The sequence below is a fragment of the Pinus tabuliformis genome, chromosome Q (assembly GCF_031772625.1).
Source record: "Pinus tabuliformis cultivar Carrire ecotype Pingquan chromosome Q, CPIR1, whole genome shotgun sequence".
NCBI lineage: Eukaryota > Viridiplantae > Streptophyta > Pinopsida > Pinales > Pinaceae > Pinus > Pinus tabuliformis.
Genome location: NC_142296.1, coordinates 1,006,629,583 through 1,006,651,255, shown reverse-complemented (window position 1 = coordinate 1,006,651,255; position 21,673 = coordinate 1,006,629,583). Strand labels below are relative to the sequence as shown.

General features: G+C 33.4%; 1 protein-coding gene across 1 annotated transcript; it reads right to left on the bottom strand.

The window, feature by feature from the left end:
• Positions 1-17,693: 17,693 nt before the first annotated feature.
• LOC149222887 (cysteine-rich receptor-like protein kinase 25) lies at positions 17,694-21,452 on the bottom strand. The gene is made up of 6 exons (XM_089383680.1): positions 20,220-21,452; positions 19,513-20,176; positions 19,259-19,402; positions 19,025-19,164; positions 18,712-18,922; positions 17,694-18,597 (listed from the first exon to the last, which is right to left on the bottom strand). The coding sequence occupies exons 1-6, from the start codon at positions 20,691-20,693 to the stop codon at positions 18,461-18,463; spliced, it is 1,770 nt and encodes a 589-aa protein (XP_089239806.1). The 5' UTR covers positions 20,694-21,452; the 3' UTR covers positions 17,694-18,460.
• Positions 21,453-21,673: the final 221 nt, after the last annotated feature.

Here is a 21,673-nt window from a genome sequence, read left to right as displayed (position 1 = left end):
ATGGTTTTGTGCATGATTTTCACACATGCTTTTGGATGCAATGTTTTTCGGTCCATGGTTTTGGACGCAATGGTTTTCGGTCGATGGTATTGGATGCTTCGACATGTATAAATATGTATTGTAATATTCAAAGGAATATAATGAAAAATCAAGCTGGTAGTCCTGATTTTTGGATCTAGGGGAAAATCTCTGTGTATATATGTTTTATGTGTTATGCTCTCGCATTGTTTATTTTCTGTGTTTTTTAGAATTCGTATGCAGTTAATTTCTATATGGGGTTAAAACCTACATTTGGTATCAGAGATGTTTTGGCTTCAAGGGGAAACCTTTGTTGCTAAGGGGTTTCACTCAGGCCTGTGGTAGACCCTGTTCAGTGGGTGATCTGTGAGATCGATTCTGGTGGGGAAAGAAGATTACGTGCAATGGAAAGATAGAGATTGAAAAATTGAATGGTCAGAGTTTTGAGTTGTGGAAACTCAAGATGGAGAATCTGTTGGTGGATAAAGATTAGTGGATCATGGTAGATTCAGGTACTAAACCAACGGGAGTGTCCGATGAAGAATGGAAGAAGTTGGATCGGAAGGCAAAGAGCACAATACAATTGTGAGTCTCAAATTCAGTATTGTTGAATGTATCAGGGGAAGCTACGGCTAAGGCTTTGTGGGACAAGTTAGGGACTTTATACCAATCTAAGTCTCTTGGTGAATAAATTGTTCGTAGGGAAAAAGTTGTACAACTTGAGGTTGAAATATGGAGACTCAGTGACAGAGCATCTGAATGCATTTAATACTGTGTTAAGTCAGTTATTATCTGTTGATATTAAAATTTCAGATGAAGATAAGTGCATCAATCTTTTGTGTTCTCTACCAGATCTGTGGGATAGTCTAGTTATTGCAATAGGTAGCAATGCAACTTCCTTGCAGTTTTATGGAATAGTCTCATCCTTGTTGACGAAGGAGATGAGACAGAAAAATATGAGGAGCCAGAATGGTGAAGCCTTGTCCACATGAGGACGGTCCTACAATGGAAACAGAAATAGGTCATCGAGTGGGAGATATAAATCTAGAGGGAGATCTAAATATCCAGGAAAACCTATAAAGGAAGGGCACTACAAAAGGGACTATAAATATAAAGCTCCTGACAAAGGAAAGGGATCTGATGATGCTTCTTCTACAGAGGTGAAAACCACCTCAGATAAAGGTGGGGATGTGTACTTGGCTTCTTCAAGTACACATGTAAATCATGAGGCATGGTTGACTGACTTAGGCGCATCCTTTCACTTCACTCCCCATAGAGAGTGGTTCTACGATTATGATAAATATGATGGTGTTGATGTCTTCTTAGGGGAGATAAGAAGGCTAGAATCGTTGATCGCGGAAAAGTAAAGTTGAAGTTGCAAGGTGGAAGGGTTATAACACTTCCGGGTGTTCTACATATTCCTCCATTAGCAAGAAATCTGATATCTGTAAGCAAGCTCGATGATGCAAGTGCAAAAAAAGTGTTCGAGAAGGATACCTACAAGATGGTTCGGGAAGCACTGGTATTGATGTAGGGAGTTCGGACTGGAACTCTGTACAAGCTGAAAGGTAGCATTGTTGTTGATGGGTGCAACAGTTCTGTGGTTCCTAAAAGTGGAGCAGAAAATCTAGCAGTCTCTGGAGAGAAGACCATGCTGTGGCATCAAAGGCTTGGACATATTGGAGAGAAGGGTCTTCAAAAACTTCATGGTAAAGTATAGTAGAAGGTATGAGTAATAGCTCTCTGGATTTTGATTTCTGTGAAAATTGTGTATATGGGAAGCAGAATCGGGTTCCCCTCTGGTGGTAAGAGGGCAAAACAGATATTAGAGCTTGTGCACAGTGATGTGTTTAGACCTGTGAAGGTTCCATCACTGGGTAAGTCTGTGTACTATATATCATTTATAGATGACTTCTCAAGGAATACATGCATATATTTCCTTAAGAGTAAATCTGAAGTCTTTGATGGGTTTAAAGAATTTAAGGCTCTGGTGGAAAACCATACAGAGAAGAAGTTAAGGGTGCTAAGAACAGATAACAGTGGAGAGGTTTGGAGTAAGGAATTTGAAGAATTCTGTAAGAAGTGTGGTATAGCACGACAGAAGACTACTCCATATACACCTTGGCAAAATGGAGTTGCATAAAGAATGAATAAGACGTTGATGAAAAGGGCAAGAAGCATGCTCAGTGGTGTCAGGTTAGGACAAGAATTCTAGGCAGAGGCGGTGGACAAAGCATGTTACCTGGTCAATAGATCACCTTCATCATCGTTGGAGGATAAGACTCCATAAGAGGTATGGACTGGTAAGAAACCATCTCTTTCACATCTAAGGGTATTTGGATGTGATGCATATGTACATGTTCCAAAGGAGAAACGAACCAAGTTGGATAGTAAATCTGAAAAGTGCATCTTTATTGGGTATAAGGATGGTTTAAAGGGTTATAAGCTTTGGAACCTAGTAACAAGGAAGGTTGTGTACAACCGAGATGTGGTGTTTAGAGAGGTGAAAGATGTTATTAAACATGAATTCTAACCAAAGGAACTTGAGAAGATAGAGTTTGAACTAAAGGAGGAAGAATCAAACTCTACAGCAGAGGAGGAATCAAAAGATGAAGAGCCACAAACTCCAGGTGTGAGAAGATCAATTCGAGAAAGAAGGCAGCTTGAAAGGTATAGTCCATCTTCTTTCTGTTCAAATTTTGCTTTGTCTATTACTGATGATGATCCCATAACTATGAAGGAAGCAGTAGATTCATAGAATGGAAAATGCTGGAAAGAGGCCATGGTTGATGAAATGGCATCTTTGCACAAAAATGAGGCTTGGGATTTGGTGGAGTTGCCGGCTGGAAGGAAACCCATTGGTAGTAAATGGGTGTTCCAGAAGAAGACAAATGTAGAAGAAAAGGTTGAGCAATACAAAGCTCGATTGGTAGCAAAAGGTTATTCCCAGGTGCCGGGAATTGATTTTGGTGATATTTTTTCTCCTGTTGCCAAGGTTGCTTCTATTAGATTACTTTTATCTGTTGTTGCTGCTTTTGATTTTGAGGTAGAACAGATGGATGTGAAGACAACATTTCTTCACAGGGATCTGGAAGAGGAGATCTACATGAAGCAACCTGAAGGCTTTGTGGTGAAGGGTAAGAAAGAATTGGTATGTAAGTTAAAGAAGTCTCTGTATGGGTTAAAAAAGTCACCAAGGATGTGGTATCGGAAATTTGATACATTTATACATGGACTTGGCTTCACCAGAAGCAAAGGAGATCACTGTGTGTATTTTAAATTAATTGGTGACCGTGTTATTTATCTGGTCTTGTATGTGGATGATATGTTGCTGGTTGGAAATGACAAAGAAATTATCTAGGATTTGAAGACCCAATTGTCCTCCAAATTCGAAATGAAAGATCTTGGTGCTGCAAACTCTATTTTGGGAATGGAAATTAAAAGAGATTGTGCAAAGAGAAAGCTCTGGTTAAACCAGAGGAAGTATGTCGAGACAATATTATAGAGGTTTAATATGTAGGATAGTAAATCAGTGAAGGTTCCTATTCCTATAGGTGTAAAGTTATCTGTTGAATAGTGTCCCAAGGCACAAGAAGAGGAAGAGGATATGTCCCATGTTCCATATGCAAGTGTAGTTGGTAGCCTGATGTGCAATGGTCTGTACTAGACCAGACATTGCACATGCAGTGGGAGTATTGAGTAGGTTTATGTCAAAAAGAGGGAAGCAGCATTGGACAGCAGTGAAGCGGGTTTTTAGGTATTTGAGTGGCACTAGTGATTATGGTTTGTGTTACCAAGGAAGACCAGGATTGGATAGAGTTTTGGATATTCGTGGCTTTGTTGATGCAGACTGGGCTAGAGATCTAGATCAAAGGAGATCTACAAGTGGGTATGTGTTTAACCTGTTTGGAGGTGCAGTCAGTTGGCTGAGTAAGAAACAATCTGTAGTGCCACTATCAACTACAGAGGCAGAATACATGGTAGCCACTCATGCAAGCAAGGAAGCAGTTTGGGTGCAGATATTGTGTTCAAGTATGGGGTTAGTACAGGGAGCTATAAGGATATGCTGTGACAACTAAAGTGCAATTTTTTTGGCAAAGAACCCTGCTTACCGTTCAAAGAGAAATCACATTGATGTTCAGTATCACTTTGTGAGGGATATGATAGAAGAAAAAAAGGTGTTGCTGGTAAAGGTGGAAACTTTGAAGAATACTGCAGATGCATTGACAAAATCTATGAGCTCCGTGAAGTTCTCTTGGTGTAGAGAAACAATGGGTGTTGGATAAATGACTAAGCTCTCTTGTGGCCCCCTGTGGAAAGAAACCAACAAGTGGGAGAATGTTGGGTTGTGTTTATTCTTTGCATGACTAGCCCACGTAGTTAACTGGGGAGTTAGAGGGTGGGCGGAGCCCCCGCTTCGTTGTGTTGATTGCGTAGCCGGGGGGGCGGGGTCATGGGAGGGTTTCATGGAAGTGGGTAGCTCCCCTCTACGGGATCCGGGGTAGCACCCTAGGAATTTTTTTTTTGGACTCTATATTAGGTTGGGTGGACCTACCTATCGTTGTGTGCATGATTTTCGCACATGGTTTTGGATGCGATGGTTTTTGGTCCATGGTTTTGGATGCGATGGTTTTTGGTCCATGGTATTGGATGCTTCGGCATGTATAAATATGTATTGTAACATTGAAAGGAACATAATGAAAAATCAAGCTGGCAGTCTTTGTTTTGGGATTTAGGGGAAATCTCTGTGTATATGTGTTTTATGTGTTATGCTCTCGCATTGTTTATTTTCTGTGTTTTTTAGAATTCGTATGTAGGTAATTTATGTACGGGGTTAAAACCTACAGTGTTGGCTCAAATCAAAACTCATCTTCATTACCAAAAAAAATTGTATTACATCAAACTGTTACAAGTCAAAACTCTGAATACTTGCTAACTGACTGACTGACTACTGGTTAACTAAAAAACTAAGGTCCTAAGCCTCTCTATTTATACATCTGAATTCTCAACGACTTCCCTCAAAATCAGGGAGGTATAGCTCCCAACTTAATGGTAACTTGTCCTTTCACTTTCACTAGCTTGGTTGCCTTCTAGTAGGGAGGCTGCTTGTACTTCGACTTGCTTGGCTATCTTTTAGTACTCTTGATTTGGTTGTTTGTACTTTTAGCTGATGGAGGGATATTCGAATAGATAGGTAGTAAATGAGGAGGATTTACCTCCTATAATTCCTCTCCCTTGTCCTATTTGAGTTTTTACCAAGGTATTTTACCATAGTCCGTTGCTTTTACCTTTTATCCCTTCATTTCCTTTGCTTTTATCCTTTATTCCTACATTACATGCACATTAGACCCCAAAGCAAAATATCCAACTCTAACTCAACCGTAAGCAAAATATAATCAAAAGTATGCAATAATTTGTGAGAATAGTTTGTTTCGCTACGTTAGGAGGTGAATTAAGGCCCATATAATTACTCAATGATGAGACTCATCACCTACTCTACAGTTCTTGTCCTTCTTCTTGAGTGAATTTCATTAATGATCTCCAATTCACGTTCCTTCCTTCTATTTATATGAGTCATTCTTGATCATTTTTTCTTGTAGACACCACTTCTCAAGTCAAGCTGAACCATCATGTCGTTAGGGCACACCGCTTGCCATTTTGGTACCCCGTCGTGCCCAACACACAATGTCTCGTCAGGTGCTCAGCGCCTCAACGGTACACCTAGGGGGTGGGCACCCACATCATCATGTATCACACATCATCCAACCGCTTGATTCATTGAACTCACCCTTGCTTGTTCCGCATGTCATGCCAAATTCAGCTCATTTCGATTGGTCATGCCCGTCGCACCTCACTCAACTCATTCTTGTCACGCACGTATCACCAAAACCTTGTGCCAGACTCTCCCATGGCGCCCATCATGTAGTTATGTTGCCTAACACTTCAACTCACTTGCATGTCATTGAATAGTGCATGCAATCTGCTTATGGGCACTCGAGCACCCTGCCTTCATGCAGGCGCACCTCGGGTGCTCGCCTTTGTGCCATGCACTCTACGCGATGCCCACAAGTCCACTTTGTACAACCAATCTACCTAACACTCGACCCATGCATCCAATGTGTCGTGCCCATGCTCCACACCCATCGCATTGCACGAATTGGGCAGACACACTCTATATGTTGCCATGGATCATCATGGGTGCCTGTTTGGCTATAGTGCCAACTCGAGGTCATGATAATCCTTTGCTTATATGGGTCTCTATTCATTCATTTTTTGGGCATGGACACCTTAACATGTGAGGCCGACCCATTGTGTGTCGTGCAGATGTGCCCCTTTGTTTAGGTGACCTGAAGTGCCTAACACGCAATGTCCCATCGGGAGCCCACTCGTCATGCCAATTTCTAGTGTGCCCATGGCACGAGTGCCCACGTTTCCATGTATTTCATGCTACCCTACCACTTGCTTCACCGAAGTCGCCCATGCTCATTCCACCCATCACACATCTTGCCTAGTCCACGCCTTTTGCTTGCTTTGCAATATTTTCTTGACCACTGTTCATGAGGTCTAGTTCATGCCCATCACACATCTCACCCAACCCGACCCGTGCACATCATCCATGCATCACTGACGCTCTTTGCTCAACTCGCCCTTGGCACCGTCATGCAGTCTTGTTGCCTGATGCTCCAAATCACCCACCTATCATAGACTTGTGAACGAAACCCCGCCTATAGTTGCCTATGCACCCAACCTTCATGCAAGCACACCCAGGGTGCTCGCCTGTTTGCTTGAAAGCTTTCTCCACAGTCCCGCAAAAGGCCAATGGTTATTTATTATTAATAGATTGTGCAGAGTGCGAAGGTATGCACAATGAAAGTGTGAAAGCTTCTTGCGCATAATGTACTCCCTCCATAGCCTCGTAGATATGCATTTGTGTTAATTTTGAAAATATACGTTAATATTAATATTTTAATGCTATGAAAATCATGTTTTTAGATTTGATTATTATACTACTTTGAAATAATGCCATATGTAATAATGTTTTTCTTTATTTTTTATGAAATGTGAATTTTAATTGAAAATTAATATATAGATTAGTTTAAATTTTAAACATATATCAAAATTAATATATGAGATAATTAGATTTAATTTTCATACTTTAATTTAATTTTTAATGATTTCAAATAATGAATGTCATGGTTTGTAATAATGTGTTTTTCTTTGACATTCTAATTGTAATGCATTTTAACTATTTTCGAGTTATAACATCAGGAAATTTGACTCCCCTCATTTATTATTATGGTTATGTTTGTGTAATTAGGCTAGCTTCATTTTTTATTATTAATATATTGTGTGGTGTGCAAAGGTCCACACAATGAAAGCTTGAAAGCTTACTCCCTACAATGGACTTCCTTATCAGTCCCACACATATGCATTTGTGTTAATTTTGAAAATATAGGTTAATAAATTAATATTTTAATGTTTTGAAAATCATGCTTTTAGTTTTGATACTTTAATGATTTGAAATAATGTCATATATATTAGTTTAAATTTTAAATATATATTGAAATTAATATATAAGATAATTAGATTTAATGTTGATACATTAATTTAAATTTTAATGCTTTCCATGGGAGCTTCACTTAATCAACCTCTTAAACAATACCCTTAATCTGACTACATCTTAGAGAATAAGTCTAAAAATTACTTTATTTAAACCCCTACCAATACGAACACAATAAACCTTCCTTGTTATTTTAACCCTTACCAATACATCTTCCGTACCTTCCCTATCTTGAAGAGCATTTTTACTGCTTTGTCTCTTTATTTGAACCCAATAAACCTTCCTTATTATTTAAACCCTTACCAATATGAACCCAATACACCTTCCCTATCTTGAAGAGCATTTTTACTGCTCTGTCTCTTTATTTGTTGATGTCAGGATTGTATGGTTATGTTCGTCAAGTTTGGAAGTTATGATCTGAACCTGATAGTTATGTAACTTAGTTTTATCAGTGAACATAAAGTGTTACAATTTAGAAAAAAAGGAGACATTGTAACAAAGCTTATAGTAAAGTGGGCAGAAATCTCTGTGATTGAGAATCTTGTTCCATTTTTTAAAATATATATATATATATATATATATATATATATATATATATATGTTTAACTTATATTTAAATTCTTTTTATAATTAATAATAATAATTTAAAATAAACAATTTAATTAGTGTTTTTTAGCAACATGAGATTATCATGAAGTAATCTTTTTAATGCTTATTATAAATTGATGTATATCAACATTTACTAACCATTTAATTTATATAATTGCACAAATTTTATACATTTACAAAAATTATATAATCACTATCCTAAATCTCTCTTTAATAAATATAAATAAATATAACAAATATAGATAAAAATATTAAATTATTTATATTAAAAATATTAAATTATTTATATTAAAATAAAAAATAGAAAAAAAATGTAATTACACAAGTATATTAATTAGTTTATACAACTAATCAATTAGTTTGTACAACTAATTATGATTGTAAAAATATATGTTAATGAAAAAATCATATAATATATAAATTATAAGTACACATAAATATTTCTTTATATAACATAAATATATGAACCTCCTATCAGAATAGGATTTCCTTGGGATGTTTATGATGGGAAGGCTCAAGGCCAGGAACATTTCTGATGGGGGAGGATTAAGGCTCCCATCTATAGGTGGTGGAGCTAGAGGAGTACTATATCTATCAGAATTTCATTCTATATTTTTTATTTGCAATGTGTGGAGGTTGAGAAATATTATATCTATCAAAATCTTATTCTATATATATTTCGCAAATGTGTGGATTGTTACAAACAATTTCTCTCTCAGGCCTTAGAAAACCATATTACAAACTTCCATGTTTATGGTGACTCCCTCTTGGTTATCAATTGGATCAATGATCTTTTCATATTGCATAATTATCTTCCTCAACCCATTTTTCCCGCGATTCTCCTTCAAAAACAAGAGTTCTCTCGCATCAATTTTAAACACATTTATAGACACATAAATGTGGCAGTTGACAACCTATCCATGTCTAGACTAAAATTGGATGATTTTTAGATAATTAGAGAAAAGGACCTAAATGAGTAGATTTACACTCCCTCTATGAATCTTGGGAGATGATATGATGCTTTTTGCTTGAGCATTATAGACATATACATGCTTTTTATTGAGACTTTATTTTCCATATTAGATGTACATTTTTGTATGTAACTCTGTATGGGCCTCCTTAGAAGTCTGTTTAAGATCTTCTCTTAGTATTTATGAATGGATTTTGGACTTGCCCTTATTAGATGACATTTTAATTATGAGTTGTTTTTCAACTATTTTTGATATGTTATGATTTTTTACCATGTATTTTTATTTTCTTATAAAATTACAAGTTTTATTTAGAAAAAAACATATATATAATTATATTTATCTATTAAAAAATAAATTAACTTTATGAGAAAATAAAAATAAAATATCACATAAAAAATTTGAAAGCCATATAATATTTATATTTTTATTAATTTATATTCATTAAAAAAAATACATTTCAAAATCAATTAACAATAAATGAAAACTTCCAATCGATCAGTTAAAAACTGATGAATTGTATTGAAAACAACATGATTATATATATATACCAATAAATGATACCATTATATTGAACTAATTGCATAGTTTAAAGAGGTATCGATTTAGCCTAGAAAGCAATCGAAATTTTTGGAGGATATTGAAATTTTATTGCAGAAATTTTGGAAATCCACCTTATGATTTTCAAATTTCAAGATTTTAAGAACCCTAAGGGTCTTATCAAGTTTCAAGATTTTAGGAAGTCTAAGAGTCTTTAATGTTGCTAAATCCATTTCTACCATAAAAAACAAGATTCAAACACTGTAACTTTGATCCTTTTTTGAAAAAAATGACTAGATTCAAACTATTTTAACTTAATAGACACTATCAATAATAATTAATGACATTTTCCAATTATTAAATGTTATTTTAGCAATAAAGCACTTAATAAAGACATATTGCATTGATTTCTTAGATTGTAAATAAAAACAAATGAATTTGTTGTGAATGCAGATGTGGAAGATGGTGGACAGTTACCTACAACTATCACAAAATTAGAAGAAGAGCGGAATGAAAATTTTATTACAAATAATGAAGGTGAATGAGGGAAAAACTCTTTGAAGAGAAATGCTTAAATCCATTGCTTATGAAAAGAGGTACAAAGAGGGATGATGAACATGAAGTTGTGAAGTTGTGATTAGGGAGATAGAATCTATGTTATTTCTTGAAGATGAAATCCAACCTGGTTCACAACATTCAAAAGAATTTTTTTTTAGAGATTTTGAAAAAGAGATGACATTTTTAGAAAGCTGGTTTGCAAGAGATGAAAGTTACATAGAGATGACAAAGTTGGTTGGTTGGGAGAAAAGTATTAGTGTTTCATACGAAAGGATCATGCCTGAAAAGAAAATGCAACAAGCGAAAATTGACATGCCTGAAAAGAAGATGCAACCAGCGGAAATTGACAACAATCTTCAGTCAAGAAATAAATTAATAAGTTGTGGAAAATTATGAAGCAACATTCAGAAAATGTATGGAAAGAATCAACAATCTCCAGTCAAGAAATAAATTCGACAAAGATATTAATGAGTTGTGGAAAATGAAAGAAGAAGAAAACATCCAATCATAGAATGCAGTCAGTTGAGAGAAATTATGTTAGTAACTTAAATGTAAAACCGCAGAATAAAATATGGGACAAAGGAAAGATGAGTTAATTTTTTTCCTTCAAAATGATCAATTACAATTTAAATTTGAGTTTGGGATCCGGAAAGAATTGTTACATTGTTACAGAAAAGTGATAGACCTCATAAAGAGGAGTCTAGGAATAATTTTCTACTTGTGTGGCTATCTTCGAAAAAGAAATTCCTTAAAGTTCTATGGAAAAGTCTAGACTTTATAAAAGCTGGGAAATTTTATGAGATTGCTAAATTATCTAAAAGAATATAGAAAAAAGTGGTAGTGAATAGAATTCGTTTTAGAAATATGAAATGTGTCATACAAATCGAGCTTTGTCATTTTTTCCCTTATACATCTCGATTTTTTTTTTTAGAAGAATCGAGATGTGTCCTATTGTTGTCAGCGTTTCAAAGTCGCAAGTTGCAGATGCTCTCTCTCCCACACTATCTCATCTCTCTGGCACGACTGCAACAGATGGTGCCCAGCGACTGAAAAGAACGCAGGAAGGACACCTGTCTTCCCAACTCTACGGTCCCGATGGTAAGGAATCAATGAAGTGTCCGCGTCTACGAATTATAAAAATAAATGATAATCTTAATTACTTATTTATCTTTAGAATGTTATTTGTCTTTGAAATGAAATGATTACGTTTAACAGTGACTTACATTACCCATTCCCATGAAACCCTCACCTCGTTAAAAATATAAGTTATTAAATAAACATAAACATCAGAGCTGTTTCTAATTTTTACCGTGAGCACAATTAAGCCGTCTTTAGACACGAGTTACAAGTACTAACCTTAATATTTTATTTTACTTTTGAAAATCATACTTTGAGGGACCGGCCTAACTAACTATCGGGAAACGAGCATTAAGTCACTTCGCCTTATGCGGACGCATTACCAGGGGTTGAATTTTACATTACTCACTTAACTTTGAAAAGGGGAAAACCAAAAGTATATAATAGAGAACAACTGTAATATGTAAAGTGGTTAGGAAAAAAGAGAATAAGTGTAATATGTAAAGTGGTTAGGAAAAAAGAGAATAAGTGTAATATGTAAAGGGAGTAGTTTAGGAGGGGTTTACAAGTTAGAGGAATTGTTTAGACGCTCAAATATATTTAAGTAAAAAATTTCAAAAAATCTTGTAAATGCATTGTTTGAATTATGTTTTTATGGTGAAAATGGATTCAATATCATCAAAAACTTTTAGAACACTTAAAATTATGAATTTTGATAGCTTTTACTTAGATTTACAAAAATCCCTACCGGATTTTTTCAAAATATGCCCGAAACTTCCATAATTTTCAGGGCAAAAAAGCATAATTTTTAGACTACCCTATATAAAATGGTTAGGAAAGAGAGAAAAAGTAAAGAAACAAAAGTATTTAATAGATATTAAATGTAATATGTAAACTTGTTATTATCTTACTGTCCTTTAATTAGTTAGGTCAAACATACGAAATATGTTTTGATTTAATAAAATTTAATTATATATTAATTTTATTTTACTTTTTATTTTTTATTTTTTTATAAATAAAAAAATTAGTATTTATTTTTATTATTATTGGTTGAAAAATTGAATATCTTATTACAAAATACATCCTAAATTGTGATTTTGCAATCATTAATTTTTATTAATGCAATGTATTCCATTCTTGTCATACCAATATTTTTTATACACTAATAATTATATTAAAAAATTAATTAAATATTTTAATTCAAATTTTAATAAATTAAAAAAAATATGTATATAAAAATAATTTGTTGGATTAAAATCTAAATTCAAATTTTAATAAAATAAAACATATGCATTTTTATAAGTTAAATAATAAATCAGTGTTATTATTATTTTTTTCAAATATAAATTAAAATTTTAAAAATAAAATCTATATATTTTTCTAAGCTAATAATTATATTAAAAGAATTTTTTATTGAATATTTTAGTTCAAATTTTAAGAAATAAAATATGTAATTCTTGACTTGGATAGACAACCTTGATTTAAGTGCAAGCATAACATATTATAGTTTTTTGAAGCTATGTTTACATAAGCATTGAAATTAGGACCTCTTTGATTGCATAATGAGAACTTTACGAATCAGTAAAATTCAAATTGATAGAATTCTAAACCTTAACACTAATTTGACTTCAATATTTTTACTATAATTTAGCTATGTTTAAACTAAGCGATAGGAGTAGCTACTATATAGCGTTTGTTTAGTACTGCTTCTTGTGTAAAAAGTAATTCATAGAAAAGTGTAAATTAATTTGAATTAAAAGAATAAAAATCTAAACATGCATTGTAACAATTAAAATTTCACATAAATTTCAATTTCAAATTAAAATTCACATGCTTGTAAACATAAGATAATCTATTTCCAAAACACCAATTAATTAAATTATATGATAGTTTAAACATTATTATTAAATATTTATTTCAAAGCATCTGTTCAATTCCCGCCCTAATCTAAGCAAGATATTGGATATGATAAAGATGTAGACCTACAAAGCTTACCAAAAAAAACTAGACAAACCTTATACCATAAAAAAAAACATTAATGTAAAAGATTAAAATTAAAAAATAAACACATGTAAATAGTCTTTGATAACTGAATAACTGTGTAAATGTATATAAAGGTAGAATGACAGTGAATCTAAAAATAAACTATATTGTTGTGCCATTAAATGATGTGTTCAAGGAGTCGTTTATTAAATTTTAATTCAAAGTTTTTTAAATTCATATTTTATATATATATATATATATATATATATATATATATATATATATATATATATATATGTTAATTGGTATTATCATAAGTGGAATACACATATCAACTATTTTATTAATTTAGTTGTGCTAGTTTCATTAATTTGGTGAAAATTTTGAATCATGTGTTTGGTAAAAATTGTCTAGTTTAATTGATTGATATTAAAATAATTTACTTTGATAAATATCGAAATATTTTTTTATTATTAATTTCTTCTAATATTATATGTAAACTCTATGTGAACATAAGAGTTGCATGTCTCTTTCAAATTGACTTGTTAAAAAGCATTTTGACAAAAAAATAAACTAATTCATTTTAACTATAAAATAGTTTAATGATAATATGTCAATATCAATAAAACTTGTTAATGACATTTTAATTATAAAATATTTTAATAATAACATGTCAAACAAATATTCACCACTCATGAAATTTCATTGAAATTTGGACATAAATATTGACACTAATATGAGTACTATAAATAAAACTAGCCACTCAATCTATATGAACCAATGGAAAAAATAAATTTAAATTTAAAAAATTTCAAAATTTATTTTTTATTTTCAAAATATTAAGTTTAATATTTTTCTTTTTTCAAAACTTTAATAGATTTTAGAAAATTTGTTTAAAACTTTTAGAACTAATTGAAAGCCAATTGTTTTTTACTAAAAACAAAAAGAATATAGCCTAAAAACAAAAAGAATCATTTTTGACTAAAAACAAAAACAATATAACAAAAAAGACAAAATAAAATAACTAGCCTATATTTTAAAGGGGGAAAGGGAACAAGAAAATGAGAAAATGAGAAAAAGGGAAAAGAGATTATGTGAAAACATAGTTAATTTTTTTAGAATAAATAAAATATATTTTTTAAATACAAAGTTAAAGAACAATATAAATAATATTCAAGAATTTATAAAAATGAAAATGGTGGAGTGAATTTGAGATAGAATCAAATAAATATTGATAATTTTTTTTAAAGGACAAGAAAATCTAAGAGTGCATCTAGTGTCTATCAATAGTAATTATGATTTATTTGGGGATAAAATTTATAAGCTAAGATTTATAGTGATGTATATGATTGATGGTGGATCTCTTATTAGATGGGATCCATGAGATGTCTATTGTGATTCTACCATCCAACTTGGGATGTGTAAGGGGGTCTTCATAAGTCCACACAACCCTTACTCTTGACTTGAGATAACATTTCTTACCCATCAAATTCCTAGTTCGAGTAACAATTTCAGATGATACTTTATAATATTTCCAATAACCTAAAAAAGTAAACTAAAAGTAAATATTATTTAGAGCCTGGATAAAAAGAAAAAGATGTGGATTAAACATATGTAAAATTATTATAAAAAAATTTAGAATTCAACATTTAACAAAATAAAATAATTGCAAATCATCATAAAATTAAAGAATTAGAGTTCAATCTAAAATATTATATATCTCTCTACGTTAAGTTTAGATTTACCAATAAAAGAGGTTTTCATAATTCTATTTAAGGTAAGTATACTCTCTATTATTGAATCACTGAAATATTTGGTTTTCTAGAAAGAAAATGCAGAAAAATTAAGTTGCAACTTTTGAAATATATTTTATGAGTATGGATAATTTTTTTAACATTGTACAACTTAGTTGCAATAAGGGTATTTGAGGGGCTAAATTTATCTTTACTTCTTAATCTGACTTGTATTGTTCTAATGATGAGATACTTTGTTTTAGGAAATACTTCAAACATTGATGTCCATATTGATTTCAAAGTGTCTCCCAATGACATACAAGTACCAAATAGGCTATTATTTCTTTCTTACATATAGACTTGCTCAAATTTCAATCACATAATTATTAATTATTAAATGCTAAAACATATCTCTATTTCATGAACACTAGTCTAAAACATCTTCCAAAACCTCTCATACCAATACATGAACCCTAATAAAATTAAACTTTACTAAAAATGAGCGCAATAAATAATACATTTTCATTTAAGTTAAAAATATCTAATTTACCACAACATTCAATACAAAAAAAATGAATTAAACATTATTACAATTCCTTAACTGATAACATTGTTGATGATTTGTAACCTCACAACCTATTTTATCTTGTTAATATATAATTAACACTACTTATACATAGAACCTATTTCAATATATTATAAATATAATCTATTTTGAGGTGTTTAATTACCTTTTTTTTTTACTTACAATGATTTCTAATAACACCCACAAATTTGTTATTCCCTATTTTACAATCATGATATTGAATACAAACAAATATATTTTGACCTCTCAAATCTTGATTTTATTTGTGGTGCTCAAAAGAAATATAGTTTAATCCAAAAGAATAATCCAAACTTCATGAGTGCATCACATGACCCACTTGTAATGTAATTCAATTTAGTTAATATGTTTTCTTAAAGAACCTTTTAATTTCCTGTTTATGACCTAATGACTCCTAAACCCTAACACCATGTGTAAAGCACTGAGATAAATGAGGAAGGCAAAGACTCCTAGACCAGTCTAAAAATTGATTTTAAAAGGTTAAATATTGAAGGAGAACCGAAATTCAATAAAAAAAAATAATTTTTAATATATTTATGAAATTTAACCATTTAATATATATATATATATATATATATATATATATATATATATATATATATATATATATATATATATATATATAAAAAATAAATATAAATTATATAAAATAAATTATTTATGAAGTTTAATATAAAATTAAATATTTATGGAGATTATTTAAAATGAATTTTTAAATGCAAAAAACAGATAGAGAAAAAACAAATCATTATATAGATCAAAATTTCAGAGGAATTTAAAAAGAATACTCGAATTTAAATTGTTCAATCTTTAGAATTGGAGTGCCTCAAAAATCTTTTCAAAGTACTAATCCATTTATACATTTAAAAAAAAATCATAATCTAAAAATACATATATTAATTTGTTTGGTAAATATATCTTTGACAAACTCTGCCTATCAATTTTATTTAATATTGTTTAATATTATATATATTTAAAATCATTCTAATATATCTCATGATCAAATCTACTTTTTCACATTTTTATAACACTTATTTTATAAATTTCATATTTTTTATTACTAAATTTTCAAACAAACAAAAAAAAATCTAATAAAATACGACCCCTCTATATACATATAATCCAAAACCTAAATTTATACCACGTTATTTTCTTAAATCATATATATTTGTTTTAAAAGCAATCTATATAATTTATTTTAAAATTTTATATATTTGCATGTCAATTTTTGTGGTCCTTGAGATATGAATATATCTCATGATCGAACAAGTTATCTTATAACTTTGATATGTTTTTATAAGCGTGAAATATATAAATCTTTTTCAAATCATTCATGGCTGGATTGTATATATATTTTATCGCCCTAATAAAGCAATAATTAAACAATTTACCAAAACATGGCATCCGTTAATCTACTTACTTAACGTGAAAAGGTATCACCTTCTCAAGCTGCTTAGGTTTCTGATGTGGTATCTATACACGCTGATTGTGTAGGCTGAACACCAATCTCTGAATTGTTGCTTAGAATTCCCAAAACCTGCGACATTGTTGGTCACCCGAAGAACTTTGAGTGCAAAGAAGTGCAATTATGATCACTCTCAACGCCTGCTCTGGTGGATACTGCCCCACTTCACTTGCATATTTTAGCACACTCTAAAGTTTCACTTTTCATTTAAATGGCATAATTTAGCATAATCTGAAGTTTCACTTTTCTTATGAAGCTATTGGTTTTTTTTGGGATAAGCCAAACCTTCGAGGTTGACTAGTCATCGACTTTATTTCATATAAAAACTCCACATATTAATAAAATTATTAAGATATCTGGAAAATATCTAAATATGAAATCAGATTCACTACTCAGAGCATTATAACTGGAAGCACTTTCTGATAAAACAGAGAAATATTTATACAGTAAGATAGAACAGAGATATCATATTTTATTAAGTAAAAGAAAAACAAGAGAACAATAATACTACAATGGAGGCCGGATTAATTTTGTTAATAAATTAACAACACATAATCACAGTGCACTTGCTTAAGAGACTATAACATTGCCGCCAAATAGAATTCAGTGCCTCACAAATGGTTGACAGCATGAATACCGTACGAAATTCTTCAAATTTGTCAGAAAGCGGCATTCGACTAAAATCCCAGATTCCCAGATAACCCTTCAAATATACTGAATGGTACGCTAATGATAAAATTTTGGGTAAAATTTATAAAGTGTATACATCTGCCATTCATTCATCAAGCACAGCAGGTGCTCACTAATCACTACCACAGCTATTATGCATAACTGATTTCAGAGTTGTGTGGGCATGAAAGAAGCTTCTACCATGGCTCTAATCAATAAATGCCTCCGCGAAAATCTTGAATCTCGAAGGCCAGCCTTCTATGACTTGATTTTAGTAATGGGAAATATGTGCAGAAACAAAATGGATGTTGAAGTACCACTTTCACATCCATTAAAATACTGTTATCCACTGAAACCCACATTACTATTTTTTTCAATAGTCTGAAACCCACTTTATTTAGAATGGACCGTGAAGATTATGTGCCTACCTAGCCTCCAATTTACTAGCGGTGAATGGGCCGTGAAGATTTTGTGCCTACCTAGCCTCCAATTCACTAATGGTGACATCATTTAGGGAAGGAACCAAAGGATTCTGTGGAGAGGCAGACGACACATAAGATACGGTGGCAGAGGACCGTGACTGCTGAATCCCACTGCTAGAGCTGCCTGCTGTGGATCCTCCGCGGCTGCTGTCGCTACTTTTTACAAATGCGGGCTTCGTTGGATTATCTAATGTCACGGAGGCCTGCATCTGCTTGGGTACATAGAAGCCCAACCTGAATGCATCTTAAAGCTTGCTCCTGCCTGCATGTTTCGGTCAATGTGGAATCTATCATATCTAGAAGACACCCTCGCTTGTATAATCTCCATGCCTGCATCACAAATATCCAAGGCAAAGGCCTACTCACTTAACATCTCCATTATCTCCAATCACTGTTGCTCATATAGAAAAAAGTTCAACCAAAAAAATGTCCAAAGTGACTTACCAAACAGAAAGGTGTCAAGGCTCTTGTTCCGGAAATACTCGTACACCAGCAACCTTTCTGGTCCCTCGGCACAACACCCAAGCAGCTTTACCAGATTTCGGTGTTGAACATTGGCTACAAGCTGCACTTCATTCATAAACTCTCGTTTTCCCTGTCCAGATCTTACAGACAACTTCTTCACTGCTATTTCCTTTCCGTCTCTGGTTATTCCCTGAAAGAATTAACCCTATCAACAACCCATGGGAAAACCCTCTTCATCTTCGTTAAGTCATGCAATTTCATATGCTAATAATAATAATAGGTACATACATACCTTGTAGACAGGGCCAAACCCTCCCTCTCCAAGCTTCTTGTTTTCATCAAAATTATCCGTTGCTTCTGCGAGAGCTTCTAAGGTGAAGACAATTTGCTCCTGCTTGAGTAGCGTCGGTTCTGGATCATTGTCCTGTGTTTCTGTGTACACCAAAAAAAGGTGAATGAGAATCTCATTTGATGAGATAACATAAGTTTGGCCATGCGAAACAGAGGACCAAAGTGCAGATTCTACCTTCCTTCTGCGCATGGGTTATTTGCCTGGGTGAAATGGCAGACTTCAATCTCCTCCACATGGCAAACAAACAGACCATTAACGCTAGAACCACGCCTCCCACGATCCCCAATATTATGGGTAACATTTTTGAAGAAGAACCTTCTGTAGAGTAGATCATGCAATATGTTATTTACAGAAATTGAAATTGCAATCAATTTGTATAATACTGAAGAGTGGCGAATGATAAAAGTAGCAGTAGAGAGAGAGATTACTTGACGTGGTGGGCGAAGTTCCATTAGCCGGATTGTGGGCAGCTACTCTGGGAGGGTTTGGCCCAGAGGAGGCTGAGGGTGGAGGAGGACTAGCACTGCCACTACTCCCTCCAGAACTACCGTCAAAGAAGGGGTATATTTCATATCGGACTGTGCAGCTTCCATACAGTGCTTGAGCTCCTTGCTTCATAGAACAACAGCCGTAAACACCATTAATGGCGGATTGCAAACAAGATTTGCAGTCCGCGATGGATAGATCTCTCCAACACTGAACTAGACCGTAAACGGTGCCAATAGAAGTATATGGCGCTGATCCTTCAGCGAAACCTTTATTTGCGGAATTGTAAGCCTTATAGGACAGGTTGGTAAGGAGACTTAATGTAGCGGCCCTAAAAGTCTTTAGATGGCCAGTATTAATATCGTTTACATGTACAGTGATATGGGGTTTAACGGTAAGTTTCGTTGGGTGAAACCCACGAGATGGAGGTTCAAATCTTGTTGAGTACATGGCCTGTTGTGTCTTGGCTAGAAGAGTAGGCGACCCCAGAGTGGACGTCTCGGCTCTTGTTGAGGCATAAGTTCTTGCTATATGTGGCTTGCAAGTTGCTGCACCTAGCCTAGGTTTATAGTGGCAGCCAGTTGGATTTGATCCTGGGCCTGCCCAGGATAACTCTCACCAGTTACGGATTGTCCTAGTGTTAAAAAAAAAAAATATCGTTTACATTCTCCAGTATAAACCCATCGGCTGCTACCTGCGAAATGAAGTTGAAGTTCTCGTATCGCAGGAAGCACTTATCCATCCATACTCGACCCCCGACTTCATTTCCGCAGAGTTGTATAACACTATCGTTTGCTTGTTGTGAACAGATTGAACAGTCTTGTTTAGATATGTTACCTTGGCACTGGAGGAGGCCATAGATTCTGTTAGGACTTTTGCCATAGAAAGAAGTGTTGAACCCTGTTTGAGGTGCTTTCTTCACAAGATCACCCATTACCCTATTCAAATTGCTGGAAAATGTACTTCCATCAGAGTAAGTAGAAGCATTATTGCATGTATATGACCGCACCTCTGATATAACCGAAGGAAAACTGCTAATGGATAGTAAGCCGATCAAATGGAAGATAATAGTTACCCGTTTGCAAGAAGTAGCAGAATATAAAATATAAGTATCCAAATTCATGATCTTGGAACTAGCAAAGGTATGTAAAGGTTTCTGATGAATATGGGATACAGGCCGCTATAAAATTGATAGAGTTAGATCAGAGAGACACAAGAAGCAATGATCTGGAAGCGATTGGGATTGGGAATTACCAGCAAAATGGACGAAGTTGCTTGGAAAAGATAAGTAAAGGCTTCCTTTCAATAACAGAAACCCTGAAATAGGACAGTCTACTGGAATTGGTATCCTGAAACTATTATTTCGACATCATCAAAACTTGAAAGATAAACTTCCACGCACCATTCGGTCTCTTGTATGCATAAAATAGACATTGAATTCAATGTGTACACAGCTGATTCCTCCTGGAGGAGCGAGGTGGGGGATTGGTAAACTGTAATTAAAATTAAATCTGTAAACCAGAGCAGGTCATATGGTTCTCAGTGTTTCAACCTAGCAAGTAGGGTTGGAATTTCAAAACAAATTCATCAGTCATGGAATTTCAAAAAATCTCGGCATATGATTTTTTTCAGTGTTTCAATAAAGTTGAAAATTCAAAACAAACCCATCAGTCATAAATTTCAAAGAGAACACACCTTCCCAACTTCCCTACCTATCTCTTATGGATTTTCAAAACGAACCACACCTTCCCAACCTCCCTACCTATGTTCATAATTTGAACCCAAAATTTTGCAAGTTTTACCAAAAAAAATTCACAGTCCGTCAAACAATTTGCCCATCAAAAATCATCCTGCTAACAAATTGCAAACGCGCTCTGTGCAACAGCATCTCAGCCCTCATGCACGCCTTCAACGCACGGTGCCCAGCGACTGAAAAGTCCGTAGTGAGGAAACCTGTTTTCCCTACTTGTACAGTTACGATTGGAAGGAGTCAATGATGTCCCGTCAACGGCTTATAAGAATAGTCACTAAGACATAATTCATTAGTTATTTATCTTTAAAATGGTATTTGTCTTTGAAATGCAATCATTACGTTTGACATTG

Bases quoted from the DNA above. Each gene is read 5' to 3' on its own strand.
- LOC149222887 (XM_089383680.1), bottom strand. From the start codon at position 20,693: ATGAATTTGGATACTTATATTTTATATTCTGCTACTTCTTGCAAACGG. The intron at 19,403-19,512 runs GTAATCTCTCTC...TCTACTCTACAG, and splicing joins AACTTCGCCCACCACGTCAA to AAGGTTCTTCTTCAAAAATG. The intron at 19,165-19,258 runs GTAGAATCTGCA...TGGTGTACACAG, and splicing joins AACCCATGCGCAGAAGGAAG to AAACACAGGACAATGATCCA.